Raw genomic sequence first — 14,890 nt, 5'->3', positions numbered from 1 at the left:
CTCCTGTGGTTAGTGGAGGGACGTAATACGGCATGATACAATCAGTATGTATGAATGGTTATCGATAAATGTATTTTAATATAATATTTTAGACAATATTGGTAGTTATTTTGCGAAACATTTCTATTTACTTTAACACAACAAGGAAACATCACAAACAGGAGTTTGCAGAAGGTTAACAGTTTCCACCAACTTTTCTTTTGACTATATTCTCACATGTTTTGTAGAGGAGTGTGTTTATGTTGTGTTAGCTCACTGTGTGAGAATATAGAGAGTTTTTACTCCATCAGCATGAGTCAGATGTAGAGGAAACAATCCGTTTATCTACCATCCATTAATGTCACATCACCCATTATAACAGTTTGCTTTCCTTTTTTCTCTTCTCTTAACTGAATAGTCTTGTCTTTAATTATAACCCAATGTAAAGCCCTTTTCCTGCACCATTTTAAGGCTTCAAAACAGGCATTTTGAATATGTTTGGAGAAATGACACAATCAATGGCCCAGAAATGTACTTTATAAACTCTGAATCTTGTGGTGCTTGAAGAAATACTCACTTGTTAAGCCGGCCAGGTTATATATGCCTTTTTTGGAGCCCTTTTTTGCAATATTTATTAAAATGTCAGTAGTTATTTAAACAAACCACTATCTGAGGATACAAGCAACCATAAAACACCCTTTACTAGAGAGCCATTGAAGACCATGAAGAATTTATCCCTCCACAAAAGTAAAAATATTCTTCATTTGCAGTATTAAAAAAAAAAAAAAAAAGTGTTCAGAAAGACTGCATCAATGATATGCTATATATATAATTTCAATATTTGTATTAACTAACCAAAGTCAATTTTAAATAGCGGGCAAAAGTGGGTTAATTGCCATGCATGTGGTGTTTCATATAGTTTATGTTCAATTTCAACTATTTTAGGCAGAAAAGTGCATATTGACTAAACCTTTTTAATAATTTACTATCATTTAGAAAGATTTTTGTGAGAAATTATTTCAAAAGTAAACTTATCTTTCATTTTATATTTAAATTTGAAATATTTGCCCACAACATTATTAATTTATACATTTTTATCATTTTTTAAAATTATGAATCCATTTATTGTATTTCCTTGAGGCTGCGGAACATATCCAGTATGTGGTTCAACATGTAATACAAGTAAGTATAAGTATAACATGGAAAAGGAAATAAAATACGTTTCATAGGAGGATTTGGATTTATTTTCTCTCACCTTGTAATTACGCAATCAAACAATCTATAATTTAGCTCTGGCTTTCACTCACAAAAAAACCTTTTGTTGAATTGGACACATTTTTCGAAGCTCTATTGACTGACATGCGATGACTGGGACTGATGGAAGAATCTGCGAGGAATGAACTTGGAGCAGAGAAATAATCACATTTTAAAAGACAGCAGCATCATCATAAGAGGCCAACAAGAGTGACAGAGTGCGTCAGTGTGCTGAAAGATAGACCAGCTACAGGCCAGACTCTAAAGACTTGCCAAGGTGTAAAAATGCTGCTGCCGGAGTACTGACTGGAAGTAGAGCTGATATCAAGTCTACCATCCTCTTAAAATACTCAGTCCAACAATATCAGTCTCATGAAGAAAGTTTTTTTTAACGCTTATTAAAAAATAGCAGAGAAACATACATTCTTGTTCTCAGGAGGCGACATTGACAGAGGATTTTTTAAACAACACACTAGAAGTACTTCAATGTACTTCATGTGTGCTATCAAAGATAGCACAAAGTAAAAGTACTTCAATTTATTCAGGCCGATATTCCGCATTTGACCGATTATCGGTATCGGCCTTTTTTTTATCAAATTGCCGATAAAACTTTGGCTCTGATGCGGCCGTTTCTCTGGCTGGCTTGCTAGCAGCTTATTGGGATTTGATGCTAGATAGACAGGCATTGTTTTGATATAATAAATGAAGCATTATTGTTAGTTAAGCATGTCAGCCTGCAGCCCCACTTCTTATCTCTCTCTAACTCATTGCAGATGGCTGCACTAAAAAAAAAGGGCACAGAGAGGAAACCAGTTGTAAGATGTTTAAAAGTTCATTGAACATAATATATGCTTAAATGCATTTCAAAGAAGTTGTGTTGGAGTTTGTTATTCTACATTCTGACACCAGGATTTTCTGATTTTACTGCAAATGTATATCAGTTCCACATATCGGTTTTCGGTCTCCTTGATTACTAATAATCGGTATCAGTATCGGCCTTGAAAAAAGAATATCGGTCGATCCCTATTTGTATTGTTAATAGCAGGCTAACTAATAAACAGCAAGAATATCATTAAGAACTAATGGTAACATTTTATTTGTATCATTCCTCAAAGATAGCAGAAAACATGCATTACGGAGGAGACTCTGGCAGAGCATTACTCACAAAGTACACAGCAAAAGTGATCATTTTATTTCTGGTAGAAGTCAAACTTGAACCGAGTCCAACAGTGTCAGTTTTATTAAGAACTTATGGTAACACATATTTGTATCGATCATCAAATATACAGTTGCAAGAAAAAGTATGTGAACCCTTTGGAACTTCCTGGATTTCTGCATAAGTTGGTCATAAAATGTGTTCTGATCTTCATCTAAGTCACAACAATAGACAAACACAGTCTGCTTAAGCTAAAACCACACAAACAATGATCTGTTTTTATGTTTTTATTGAACACACCATGTAGAGGGTGTCCGCGGGGTCTTAAAAAGTATTAAAAGTTGATAAATCAATTTAGCGAAAAAATTAAGGCTATTAAAAAGTATTAAAAAGTATTAAACGGCATTTTCCAAGGTATTAAGAAGGTTCACAGCAACGACAACATGAAACACCCTTTAATTTACTGAAACGACATGTCGGGAAACCCCACAAGGCGGCCTCATGCATAGCGCGCGCTCTGTGTGTGGGGGGGGGGGGGGGGGGAGAATAAACGACTACGGTAACGGGTCCCAAGGTGGGTAGACCGGCATACGCAACGCTCTGGGGGTCCAACGGCTCCGTGTGTGCCCGATATGATCATTTTCTGATAACGATGAAAGAGCCCGCCTCCATCTCCCCACGTCTCCTGCTGCTGCTGGGCTGTCAGAAGAGGGGGAGGAAAAGAGAGTCAGTCACCGTTTATTAAATATTATTATATTATTATACAGAGAACAGAGTCGTTATCAATTTGTTTTAAAGCTCAATAAATAACAAAGAAGACCTCTGACCGGCACTTTCCTAATTTTGTACGGAAGATTTAAACTTTAACGGACATGTTGACCGGCGGAACATTTTTTTTACGGAAACTGCCGCACGGTCCCCTCGTTCCTTGGAAGAGGCGGAGAGGTGGGTGTTTTTCATCTGCTGGTGGACTACCTGAGAGATACAGCAGGAGAACACGCCGTCCACCGCGGAGAATAAACAGAAGGGCAACCATGGCAACCATGCTCCGGGGTCTTCTTCGCTGCTTTTGGTGTATTTCGGGGGGCAGCAGCGCCACTTACAGGCCTGACATATGTACTACATCGTTTCCACAATTCCAGCGGTCTAGTGTGAACGGACACGTTAATGAATCGAATGCGTGTGAACGGAAGACTTTTTTGCGTTTGCGCATGCGTTTTACCGTATGCGTCCTCGTGGGGCCGGGGTCTAAGCCAAACTATATCCGGTCACAGAGATCTGCTATTTTAAAGTAAAGTCAACACATATAGACCCTAAATATAGTCTATATTAAGAACGAGAAAAGTCTTAACATATATATCGTTTTTTGTAAACATATGACAAATGTGTGAGGGTGATGACGTCAGAGCATCGTCTTATGTGCCAGGGCTTAGCCCCGGACAGCCCCAGCCCAATTTAACCCCTGGGTATTTGAGAGGGAGCTCCTATATGGCATTACCCCGCTGAAGCTCACCAACGTTTAATATATTTCATAGTTCAAAGTTTTGTCAAGTGTTTTGTTTATTGGTCAAATACTGGTTTCTAATGTTTTCTGAGGAGTTTTACTGGAATGAAAGAGCACAGAGTACAGAAGCAACAAAGCAGCATACTGCATTAAACCTGACCTTCACAGAGAGGTTGAAGTTCATGTGGAGAGAAGGCTTCAGTAGTCTGTCTGCACTCTGTTTAGTTGTGCTGTCTTACAATCAATACAGTAAATGTGAGGTAAAGTGTGTAACCGGTTAGAACTCAAAGTTGCGATGAGGTCTTAAAATGTTTGGAAAGGGTCTTAAAAAAGGTCTTAAAAGGGATTAAATTTGACTTCAGGATTCCTGCATATACCCTGATGTAAACATTCACAGTGCAGGGTGGAACAAGTATGTGAACCCTTGGATTGAATAACTGGTTGACCCTCCTTTGGCAGCAATAACCTCAACCAAACGTTTCCTATAGTTGCATATCAGACCTGCTCAACGGTCAGGAGGAACTTTGGACCATTCCTCTTTACAAACCTGTTTCAGTTCAGCAATATTCTTGGGATGTCTGGTGTGAATCGCTCTCTTGAGGTCATGCCACAGCATCTCAATTGGGTTGAGGTCAGGACTCTGACTGGGCCACTCCAGAAGGCCTATTTTCTTCTGTTGAAGCCATTCTGTTGTTGATCTACTTCTGTGCTTTGGGGCGTTGTCCTGTTGCATCACCCATCTTCTGTTGAGCTTCACTTGGTGGACAGATGGTCTTAAGTTCTCCAGCTAAATGTCTTGATCAACTTGAGAATTCATTTTTCCGTGGATGATGGCAATCTGTCCAGGCCCTGAGGCAGCAAAGCAGCCCCAAACCATGAGGCTCCCTCCACCATACTTCACAGTTGGGATGAGGTTTTGATGTTGGTGTGCTGTGCCTTTTGTTCTCCACACATAGCGTTGTGTGTTCCTAACAAACAACTCAACTTTGGTTTCATCTGTCCACACAATATTTTGCCAGTAGTGCTGTGGAACCTCCAGGTGCTCTTTTGCAAACTTCAAACGTGCAGCAATGTTTTTTCTGGACAGCAGTGGCTTCCTCCGTGGTGTCCTCCCAGGAACTCCATTCTGGTTCAGTGTTTTACGTATCGTAGTTCGTCAACAGAGATGGTAGCATGTGCCAGAGATTTCTTTAAGTCTCTAGCTGACACTCTAGGATTCTTCTTCACCTCATTGAGCATTCTGCGCTGTGCTCTTGCAGTCATCTTTACAGGACAGCCACTCCGAGGGGGAGTAGCAACAGTGCTGAACTTTCTCCATTTATAGACAATTTGTCTGACTGATGAACATCAAGGCTTTTAGAGATACTTTTGTAACCCTTTCCAGCTTTATGCAAGTCAACAATTCTTAATCGTAGGTCTTCTGAGAGCTGTTTTGTGCGAGGCATGGTTCACATCTGGCAATGAATCTTAAGAATAGAAAATTCAATACTGGTGTGTATGTTTTATAGGGCGGGGCAGCTTTAACCAACACCTCCAATCTGGTCTCAGTGATTGGACTCCGGGTTGGCTGACTCCTGACTCCAATTAGCTCTTGAAGAAGTCTTTAGCCTGGGGGTTCACATACTTGTTCCACCCTGCACTGTGAATGTTTACATGGTGTGTTCAATAAAAACATAAAAACATATCATTGTTTGTGTGGTTTTAGCTTAAGCAGACTGTGTTTGTCTATTGTTGTGACTTAGATGAAGATCAGAACACATTTTATGACCAATTGATGCAGAAATCCAGGAAGTTCCAAAGGGTTCACTTTTTCTTGCAACTGTATAAAGCAGGACAAAAAATGAAGAGCCGCTGATTTGAAAAAACAAAGTGGAGAGACGGCTGAGTGACCGCAGTGCAGAATCGCTGGATAGTTTAAATCTCCTAACAATGTTGTCCATTTTAGACACAGGCTTATTATATTTACAGCCCTTAGTAACATCCATTCTCTGGGCTCAATATGTGTCTTAGCCGTTTCCGTTGTGATCGCTAAATTCCCCTTGTTTATAATAATCACCGTTCCTTCAGCAGGATACTGCCGTGATTCAAATGTGATTTTAGCAAACGAGTGCTTTTGTTTTGAAATCACTTCCGAGAGTCTCGCCCCGCCCCTCGCTCCAAGGACCATTAGACCATTTAGTAAGTCAAAAAGCAAAAACGCCTCTCAGTTGCATGATTAATGCACGTTTGTAATCCTGAGGGGTTGAACCCAAGAAACAAGTGAATATTTTCTCTACCTCAATCAAAGGGAAATGTTTTGCATTTTAAACTGAGGTGGCATGGTAATATTTTATACACTTTTCTGCCTTGATCTGATTTATGTATTTATACATAATGATGAAAATGTTCTTTATCTTCCAGGTGCTGTCAGAGTGGTTGTTCCAGAAGGTGGAGATGCTGTATTCCCTGTATCCATCGGCAGGGACGCTGAAAGAGATTACTTTGAATGGAGGAGAGTCGGTCCTGGAGGAGGAACTCTGCAGGAGGTTTTCAAGTATGATGCCGGCGACCACTACAACAACGGTCAACCAGGTCAGAGTGAGCAGTTCAAAGGACGAGTCTCACATTTTCCATCTGAACTGATGCACGGCAACGCCTCCATCGTCATCAGGAAGACGACGGCTGCAGACGCTGGAAACTACACCTGTTATTTTCCAAAGCTTAAACCATCTCCAACATTCTACTTTAATCTTGCTGTTGGTGAGTACCTTCGTCAACACCTTGAAAAGTACATATCCAGGACATTGAGCTGAACATATGGTCACCTGCTGTATATTTCTTTATTCTAACTTTGTTGCTATTGGATCCACATGCATATTAGACAAGCACAAACAAAAACAACATAATAAAGGATATTTCCAACATTACAGTAACTTTGAAATGTTTGAATTGCTGCCTAATCAACCCCAATGCTGACTTCCATTTGGTTACTGGTTTATAGAACTGCACCATTATGGCCAACATTGTAATCGCTGCTTCGTCACATGAATATTTGACCAAAGATGAATATATCTTATTTGTCTTTTAGATCAGGATACATCTCAGGTGAACCATGATGTGTGTGCTGCAGCTCTTAAGACCTCAGTCATTCAAATATTTAGATGCACGACCTTCATGTTGATTATTATCCTCACATTGCAGCAGGTATGTTCTAAGGACAGTGTTTTGAAGTGAAGGTATTGTTTCTAAATCTATGAATTATAATAATATTGGAGACAGAGTTGTAGCACACATTGCAGCTGTAATCAGTGACATCATCCATCCAGGGTGATTTCTCCTGATCTGTCTTTCAGGGTAGAGTCCCCTTCGTGAATCAGTCTTTTTCAGAGGGTGTGCCGGTGAACTAAACTAACCGAAGGCAGGAGGACGCTCATGTCTTGACGAAGTAGTTAAAAGTCACTATAGTTTAACGTGAAGGTAGAAATACTGAAAGGCCTTTGTTGTTGACCGTAGTGACTACAGATGGGGTCCAAGAATAGCACATTTTTGAATTGCCTTGTGTTGAAAGGTGTGATATAAATACACTTGCCTTTAATTAAAGAATGACTTGCACCAACAAAGACTCATTTTTAAACCCAATTAAAATTATGGTTCAACTCAAAATCATGTTACACGATTTGACATGTTCTACCTGTTCACAGCTGCCACTCCAAAGCCGTCCGTCACTATTCTCACTGCCACAGCAGACTGGTCTCTTCTGCAGTGTGAGGTTCCTGGTGCTTCTCTAAACACTAAAGCAGAGTGGCAGAGCAGAGATGGAAACAGACTGGAAGCTGAGGAGGAACGAGTCCCAGAGGAAGACCACGTCTTCATCTCTCTCAGCGTTAATGTGACCAGGACAGACCACTACCTCTGTGTGGTCTCTCAGGAGGACATCAAGCATCGGGCCTCTGCTCAGATCTATGTGTTCATCAACGGTGAGATGAGTTTCTCGGTGCTTTATTTAGGAAATACTCGTAGTTGTTGATAGGAGTAAAATAACCTGAAACAAGATATTAATAAGAGGACAATTAAAAGGTATTTTGAGAGCACAGCCATTACCATTATGGCAAATAATATTTGAAATGTATATTGTATGGAGAAATATTAAAATATGAACCAAATTCTAATGGAAAGTGATTCCTTGAAAGCAAAATGGTCCTCCTTCCCGCCATGGTCCTAATTGTGATGTGAACTATGAGACGTGTGTTAGCCCCTCCCCACTGTGATAACCATCACTTGATAAACAGATTTGAACCCTATTGTAGTTCCAGTAATCCAAAGTTCGATTGACAGATAGCAGATAAGCTTGACTCGGACAAGATACGTCTCAGGATAGTTTGTTTGACTCGTTACTTCAGCAAAAAGGTATCAAATACAAACACATATTTTCGCAGGTCAAAACCGATGTTGCTCTGTGCGTCTCTCTCCTTCTCACACACACAATCACCAGCAGCTGCCGTCGCCTATGCCGTCAATTTCACACGGCTGGTTCAAATGAATGATATGATAACACTAACAACAAAGGATTATAATATTCACCTATATCAAACTATACATTTGAACATATGGCTCCTACACCTATATAACAGAAACATACAACACTAACTTATTCCTTTGGGGCCTTTTTCCACGCTGTCAGTGTGCTTTCATTTTCTTTGTGATGTTTTTCAGAGAAAGAGAGCACCAACACCGTGGCTATTGTTGCCATCACTTTAGTGGTTTCATCGGCTGTCATTATTGTGGCAGTGGTTGCTTTGCTTGAACGTAGGAAGTGCTTCAAAATACTCCACAATAAAGGTACGTTTATATCATTCTATTGTATTTATTTCTAATTTGCAGACAACAGAGTGTTGTCTCTGTCTCTTCTCAGGTGTGCTTCATTGAGTTAGTGTTTACATCAGGTTGATTTATTGACCCCACAAACATCAATATATAAACGATGATACCATACGACTGACTGTGATTAATCTACAGCAGTGAAAATAGAGAACTAGCTGAATGAGAAGTGAATCTAGTATAAATAAAAGTATCAGTCAGACTGCTGATGAGAGTCTGATGGTCCTCAGGGTTCATCTGTCAATCACACATTCATTCCTGCTGAAGAACGTTCAGTCAGTAACTAACACACACTGCCAACATGGACATGTTTGGTTTGGCCTTAAATAATATTTCTGCGTTGACTTTATGTAATCTATGTTTTTATTTTCTCTGCTGCAGGTTCTGCTCTGCAGGGAGAATATATGATCAACATGGACGACGGTTTGATTATAGATGTTTCAAAGCAGCGACCGCAGTCAGTCGAAGGTTTGTTAGCTTAACTTCTGAAGTAAAGGTGTGTGTCTGAGTTTCCTGAGTGAGAGGACATTGAGGCTGCTCCTCACCTGGGTGCAGACCTTCAGAAACCTTTCTGAGGAGTCAGGTTAGAATTAGGTTTGGTTGCTCTCCGGTGCATTGGATCAGATATTTAATATTAAACTCTCTTTATAAACCCAACGTTAACCCTTTGTTTCCACACAGCTTTGTTCTGTGATTGTAATTCTGTAAAGTATACAGAGAGAGCCCGTAGTGTTCAAGGCAAGGAACCTGAAGCGTTGCAGAGACAAACACAGGACCAGAAGATCAGAACAATAGAATCATTACATGTACATGAAAGCTTGCTGTTATTAAACGTTGCTTTATGACAGTGGTCGCCAACCAGTCGATCGCGAGTGTGGTGCGGGTAGATCGCGGACCGTTAAAAAAAAAAGTAACAAAAGAAAGAAATCAAATTTAAAATAATAATGTTTGAAAAATACGTTTTTAGATGTAAACCTATCATCCACCACCCCGTTAGCAGGTGCCACTTGATTGACGTATATTTGAGACACCTCAATAATATAATACATTAACCGTGCTTTACGTGAACCTCATCAAGACACTAGAGAGGACGGCAGGCCTGTAATTTCCCGTGTTCAGTGAATGCAACAGAGGCAAGACACAATCAGAGAGTTGAATGGAAATACATTTGTGCTTGTGTCATTCAAGCTCGGCTCTGTGTGCGTGTGTCGATAGCGCATTTAGTGTGATAGAGAGAGGGAGAGAGCGAGAGAGCGAGAGAGAGGGACCGGTGCTAGCGGGGACCGTGATGTTAGCATCTGGTTAGCTAGCTGCACTATCGGATATAAGGAGCTGTTTCCACAACAAGCTGGAGGAGAGTCCTCCCCTGTCAGACTGAGGGGCTCAGGTGAGCTAAAGGACTCTCAAAGTGTTTAGAACGGTTTTGTCACAAATTATTTAAAAGATTATTTCCGCGGCACACCTTCATATGATCATTATAGTTATACAAACAATAAGAGAATAACAGGTATGAAATACTATGGCAGTAAAACAAGAATACAGTTTGAAAGGGGAGTGATTTGTAAAATATCCATAAAGAAAAACAAAAATCTGTTTACAGTTCTGTTTCATCTGGGTGCTGAGAGATGAATCCATAGATCTCTTCATGTTGCTCTCAAAGTGCACCAGATTGATGCTTTCAACTTCAATATTTTAAAAAAAATTCCCGGGGGAGCATCCCCCCAGACCCCCCTAGAGGAGGTGAGGACCTAGAGGAGGTGAGGACCCCCCTAGAGGAGGTGAGGTCCGCCCCCCACTCATAAACAAATAGCACTTTACCCCTGCCTATATGCCGTGAGCTGATTATGGAGCCTTCATTGTAACAGTAATTCAGATGCAATTAGCCAGATATAAAAGGCCTCAAATTGGAAGCACTGTCTGGGCCGTCTTTTTCACTCAATTCTGCAATAGGTAGATCTCGCCTTTCACCTAGGCCGAGGTCGGTGATCTTGGGCTTAAAAAGGTTGGTGACCACTGCTTTATGAGGTGCAGGCTGCTAACAGATACTTTAGCAAAGTGCAATTATTCACCATGTGCTAAAATACTCAACAAGTTTCTTTTACTAAATACCATACGACTGAATGTGATTAATCTACAGCAGTGAAAATAGAGAACTAGCTGAATGAGAAGTGAATCTAGTATAAATAAAAGTATCAGTCAGACTGCTGATGAGAGTCTGATGGTCCTCAGGGTTCATCTGTCAATCACACATTCAGTCAGTAACTAACACACACTGCCAACATGGACATGTTTGGTTCGGGTTATAAATAATATTTCTGTGTTGACTTTATGTAATATATGTTTTTATTCTCTCTGCTGCAGGTTCTGCTCCGCAGGGAAGAGAGGAGATCAACCTGGGAAACGGCCATGTTGGAGTTCCTTTAGAGGAGCCACTGAGGCCAGTCGAGTGATAGCGTTACATCTGATGAAAAGGTGTGTGAACAACCTGAGTTTCCTGAGTGAGAGGACATTCAGGTCCTCACCTGGTGCAGACCTTCAGCCTTTCTGAGGGGCCAGCTAGAATGAGGTTTCTGTTAAACAAGAGGTACTCCACATCTGTGGCTCCTGCTGTAAAACTGCCCCAAAGATGAAAAACCGAAACCTCTTCTCCACACAGCTTGGTTTTGTATCCCGAGTGATCAAAGCTATGAAATGTAGTTAGTCATTAGCCCGCATGGTTTTTCATACCACTGCTACGCTGACGACACCCAACTAATTCTGTCCTTTCCCCGCTCAGAGACCCAGGTCGTCGCACGCATCTCTGCTTGCCTAGCAGACATCTCTCGGTGGATGTCTGCTCATCACCTCAAGCTCAACCTTGACAAGACTGAACTGCTCTTCCTTCAGGGAAAAGATTGTCCCACTCTTGACCTAACAATCAACATCGGCACCTCTGTTGTTTCCCCGACTCAGACTGCAAGGAATCTGGGTGTGACCCTAGATAACAAACTGTCCTTCACTGCAAACATCTCTGCTACAACCCGCTGCTGCAGATACACGCTTTACAACATCAGGAGGATACGTCCCCAGCTGACCCAGAAAGAGACGCAGGTTCTGGTCCAGGCTCTCGTCATCTCACGCCTAGACTACTGCAACTCCCTCCTGGCTGGTCTACCTGCATGTGCCATCCGACCTCTGCAGCTCATCCAGAATGCAGCGGCTCGTCTGGTCTTCAACCTTCCCAAATTCTCCCACACCACACCGCTCCTCCGCTCCCTTCACTGGCTTCCAGTAACTGCTAGAATCCACTTCAAGACACTGGTACTTGCGTACCATGCTGTGAATGGATCTGGCCCTTCCTACATCCAGGACATGGTTAAACCGTACACCCCAGAACGTGCACTCAGCTCTGCATCGGCCAAACAGCTCGCTGCCCCCGCACTGCGAGGGGGACCCAAGTTCCCATCAGCAGAAACACGTGGGTTTGCTATCCTGGCTCCAAAATGGTGGAATGAGCTCCCCATTGAAATCAGGACAGCAGAAAGCTTACACATCTTCCGGCGCAGACTGAAAACTCATCTCTTTAGACTCCACTTCGAGCGATAGAATTACTAACAAAGCACTTATATACTAATAAAGGACTGGCTTATCTAAATGCCAGTTGAGTAGCACTTGAAATGTTTGCCTCTATGAAACCTGATGTACTTATATGATTCTGTTTTCTTAAAGGTTGTATCTTCCTGGTCGAATGCACTTATTGTAAGTGGCTTTGGATAAAAGCGTCAGCTAAATGCAATGTAATGTAATGTAATGTAATGTAGTTTAGCCATCAAGTGTTTGAGAGCATTACCGACACAAGAAGTAATCACACTATTATGAAGCCTGCAGCTTTTACACTTAAGTGCAGGGTACTTATTAAATGACACAGTTTTATTTTCAACATAGTCGAGCAAATGAATGGAATGAAATAGCATGTTAGCTTATTCACTAATTTAGCATATGGTGCTGCCTTCCTGATGCGTTCAGTTCCCTCATGGGTCTGAAACATGCTGCTGAAGTTAAGAAACGACTAAATACTTGAAGCTCGTTCTAGACGGATGTTCCCAGAGGAACGAATACACTTCAGTTTGATCACATTCAAACACAAAGCTGAAAAATATCCTGAAACAAGATATTAAAAAGAAGATAATTAAGTTAAAATGAGTTAAAGGTATTTTGACAGCACCGGAATTTAAGGGATAATCTTAAAGGGAATCTATTTTTAAAAAAATGTAATATGTGTTTTGAAAAATGGTTAAAAACAAGAAAGATTTCAATGAAAAAATAACATGAAGGTAAAGAGGAAGGGTTTTTAATCGATCAAACTTAATAGATTTTACAGAATGAGTTCACATCTGAAGGACCAGCTTGTCATCTGGCCAACCAGCAAAGATTGAACAGGTGCTGTTTTTTAAAAACAAAAATATTTGTTATATCCATCAGGCTGCAGCTGTTCAAATAACAAATGAAATGTTTGAATTACCGGTCTGAATGAGCTGACTGGAACTCAATCAGTTTGAATGAATACTCGTGTCGATGGTTTGACATCAATCTGAGCCTTGAGTGACTTCAGATGAGAAGAAGCACTTGATCAGATCTGAGTTTGTTGTAAACATGAATGAAGTTAAGGGTCTTCTCTGTGGGTTAGTATCGAGTTTCCCCAAGCACTGACATTTAGGGGAAAGTAGATTTAATTTAAACTCTCTTATTGTTCCAGTTTAACATCTCCTCGTAATTACCTCTTACATTTTCCTTGTCAAAGATGTGTCTTGTAAATAATGAGTATTATTTTGTCTTGTTAGAGTTTGATTATTTTAGAGAGACGTGAAGGTTTCCGCCTTTTTGTCTAATATATTTTCATGAAACTCAGGTACTGTTTGGTGACGTGTTTTTAAAAAGACATGCATCACTTTCTATGATAAAACAGAGATTGAATCTGTCAGAAATGTTGAAGTGAAGTTGAATGACCAGCCTGGTACACGGGTCGTGTCTAAACAGATTCAGTTTTTATTTTTCTTGAATCATCTTTATGTGTGTGCTACTCAGGGAATATCAATCACAAGCGAAGAGAAAGAGAGCAAATGTTTAAAGTTTATCTGTTTTTTTAACTTGAACTCTTTTTCAATTCATAATTGTTTTGTCATTCTGAATTAGTTGTTTGACTGATGTCCTTATGAATGAAGCAAATATACGTTTACATTTCTACGGGTTATTTAACTGTACATCATGTCTTTACACCGCAGTGCCCTGGAGTTTTATTGTGAAAGAAGACGGTTATATTCCATTGATGTTTCTCTCCATTCCTCATTGTGGGAATTACTGAGGTGAATATTTAAAGTGTTCAGATGCAATATGTGCCTTTTTAATATTCTCAGTTTGTCTTGAGTTGTCTTTGCTCTCACACTTTGTGCAAACTAATGCTACTGAACATGTTATGAGGTCAACATGCTGACCGTATTATCTGCCAAAAAATGCTGTTTGTAATGCCTGATGCACATTTAAGAAAACCACTTCTGCTCTTTTTGTTACAACTGTATTACAAATGAAGGATATGTAAATAAACCTTGTGCCTGTATTATACAACTGGATGTGATGTTAATGTTTTTTATTGTACTGCTTTGTTCTGATGCAACACCTGTCTCACTAACGACTCTACGGAAAAATATAATGAATCTAATTTATATTGAATTTTATTTAGTTTGGTAAAATACGTTACATCACTAAAAACATTGCCATTGAAGTAATTTAGTGTTTATAAGTTATATAGTTAAAATAAATAACCCGAAATTCATCCTTGCGCCATCAGTGTGTAAAGATTTAAGCTTTTGGAAATGTAAGACAAAGATTTGTTAAATGACTAATTGAGAGACGGCATCAATAAAAAAAAGTCAGTATAGCATGGCTAACTATTATATCTCATAAAATAGTAATTTAGCATATCATTAAATATACAATAGTCATAATATTGTTTGTCAATAGATATAACAAGTTGGTCTTTTTTTTTAAATATGAGTTTATTGCATTTTAAATTATATGAATGAAGAGGAAAAGTCGTCTACATATTATATTTCATAAAAAAGTTACTTAATATATCAATACACGTGAAACATGTCACATCATAG

General features: G+C 39.9%; 1 protein-coding gene across 2 annotated transcripts in view; it reads left to right on the top strand.

The window, feature by feature from the left end:
- LOC307026936 (CD276 antigen homolog) overlaps positions 1 to 14,351 on the top strand; it is a 40,413-nt gene extending 26,062 nt beyond the window's left edge. For both annotated transcript variants that reach the window (XM_079695092.1, XM_079695093.1), the window contains exons 2-7: positions 6,294 to 6,632; positions 7,574 to 7,849; positions 8,586 to 8,711; positions 9,132 to 9,218; positions 11,112 to 11,222; positions 11,527 to 14,351. In XM_079695092.1, coding sequence (XP_079551218.1) covers positions 6,294 to 6,632; positions 7,574 to 7,849; positions 8,586 to 8,711; positions 9,132 to 9,218; positions 11,112 to 11,200 — 917 coding nt within the window. In that variant the 3' untranslated portion in view covers positions 11,201 to 11,222; positions 11,527 to 14,351. The remainder of the gene's footprint in view (positions 1 to 6,293; positions 6,633 to 7,573; positions 7,850 to 8,585; positions 8,712 to 9,131; positions 9,219 to 11,111; positions 11,223 to 11,526) is intronic.
- The last annotated feature ends 539 nt before the right edge of the window (positions 14,352 to 14,890 follow it).

Source organism: Notothenia rossii (genome assembly GCF_949606895.1).
Source record: "Notothenia rossii genome assembly, contig: scaffold_154, whole genome shotgun sequence".
Taxonomy (NCBI): Eukaryota; Metazoa; Chordata; class Actinopteri; order Perciformes; family Nototheniidae; genus Notothenia; species Notothenia rossii.
This window is presented reverse-complemented; position numbering and strand designations above follow the sequence as displayed.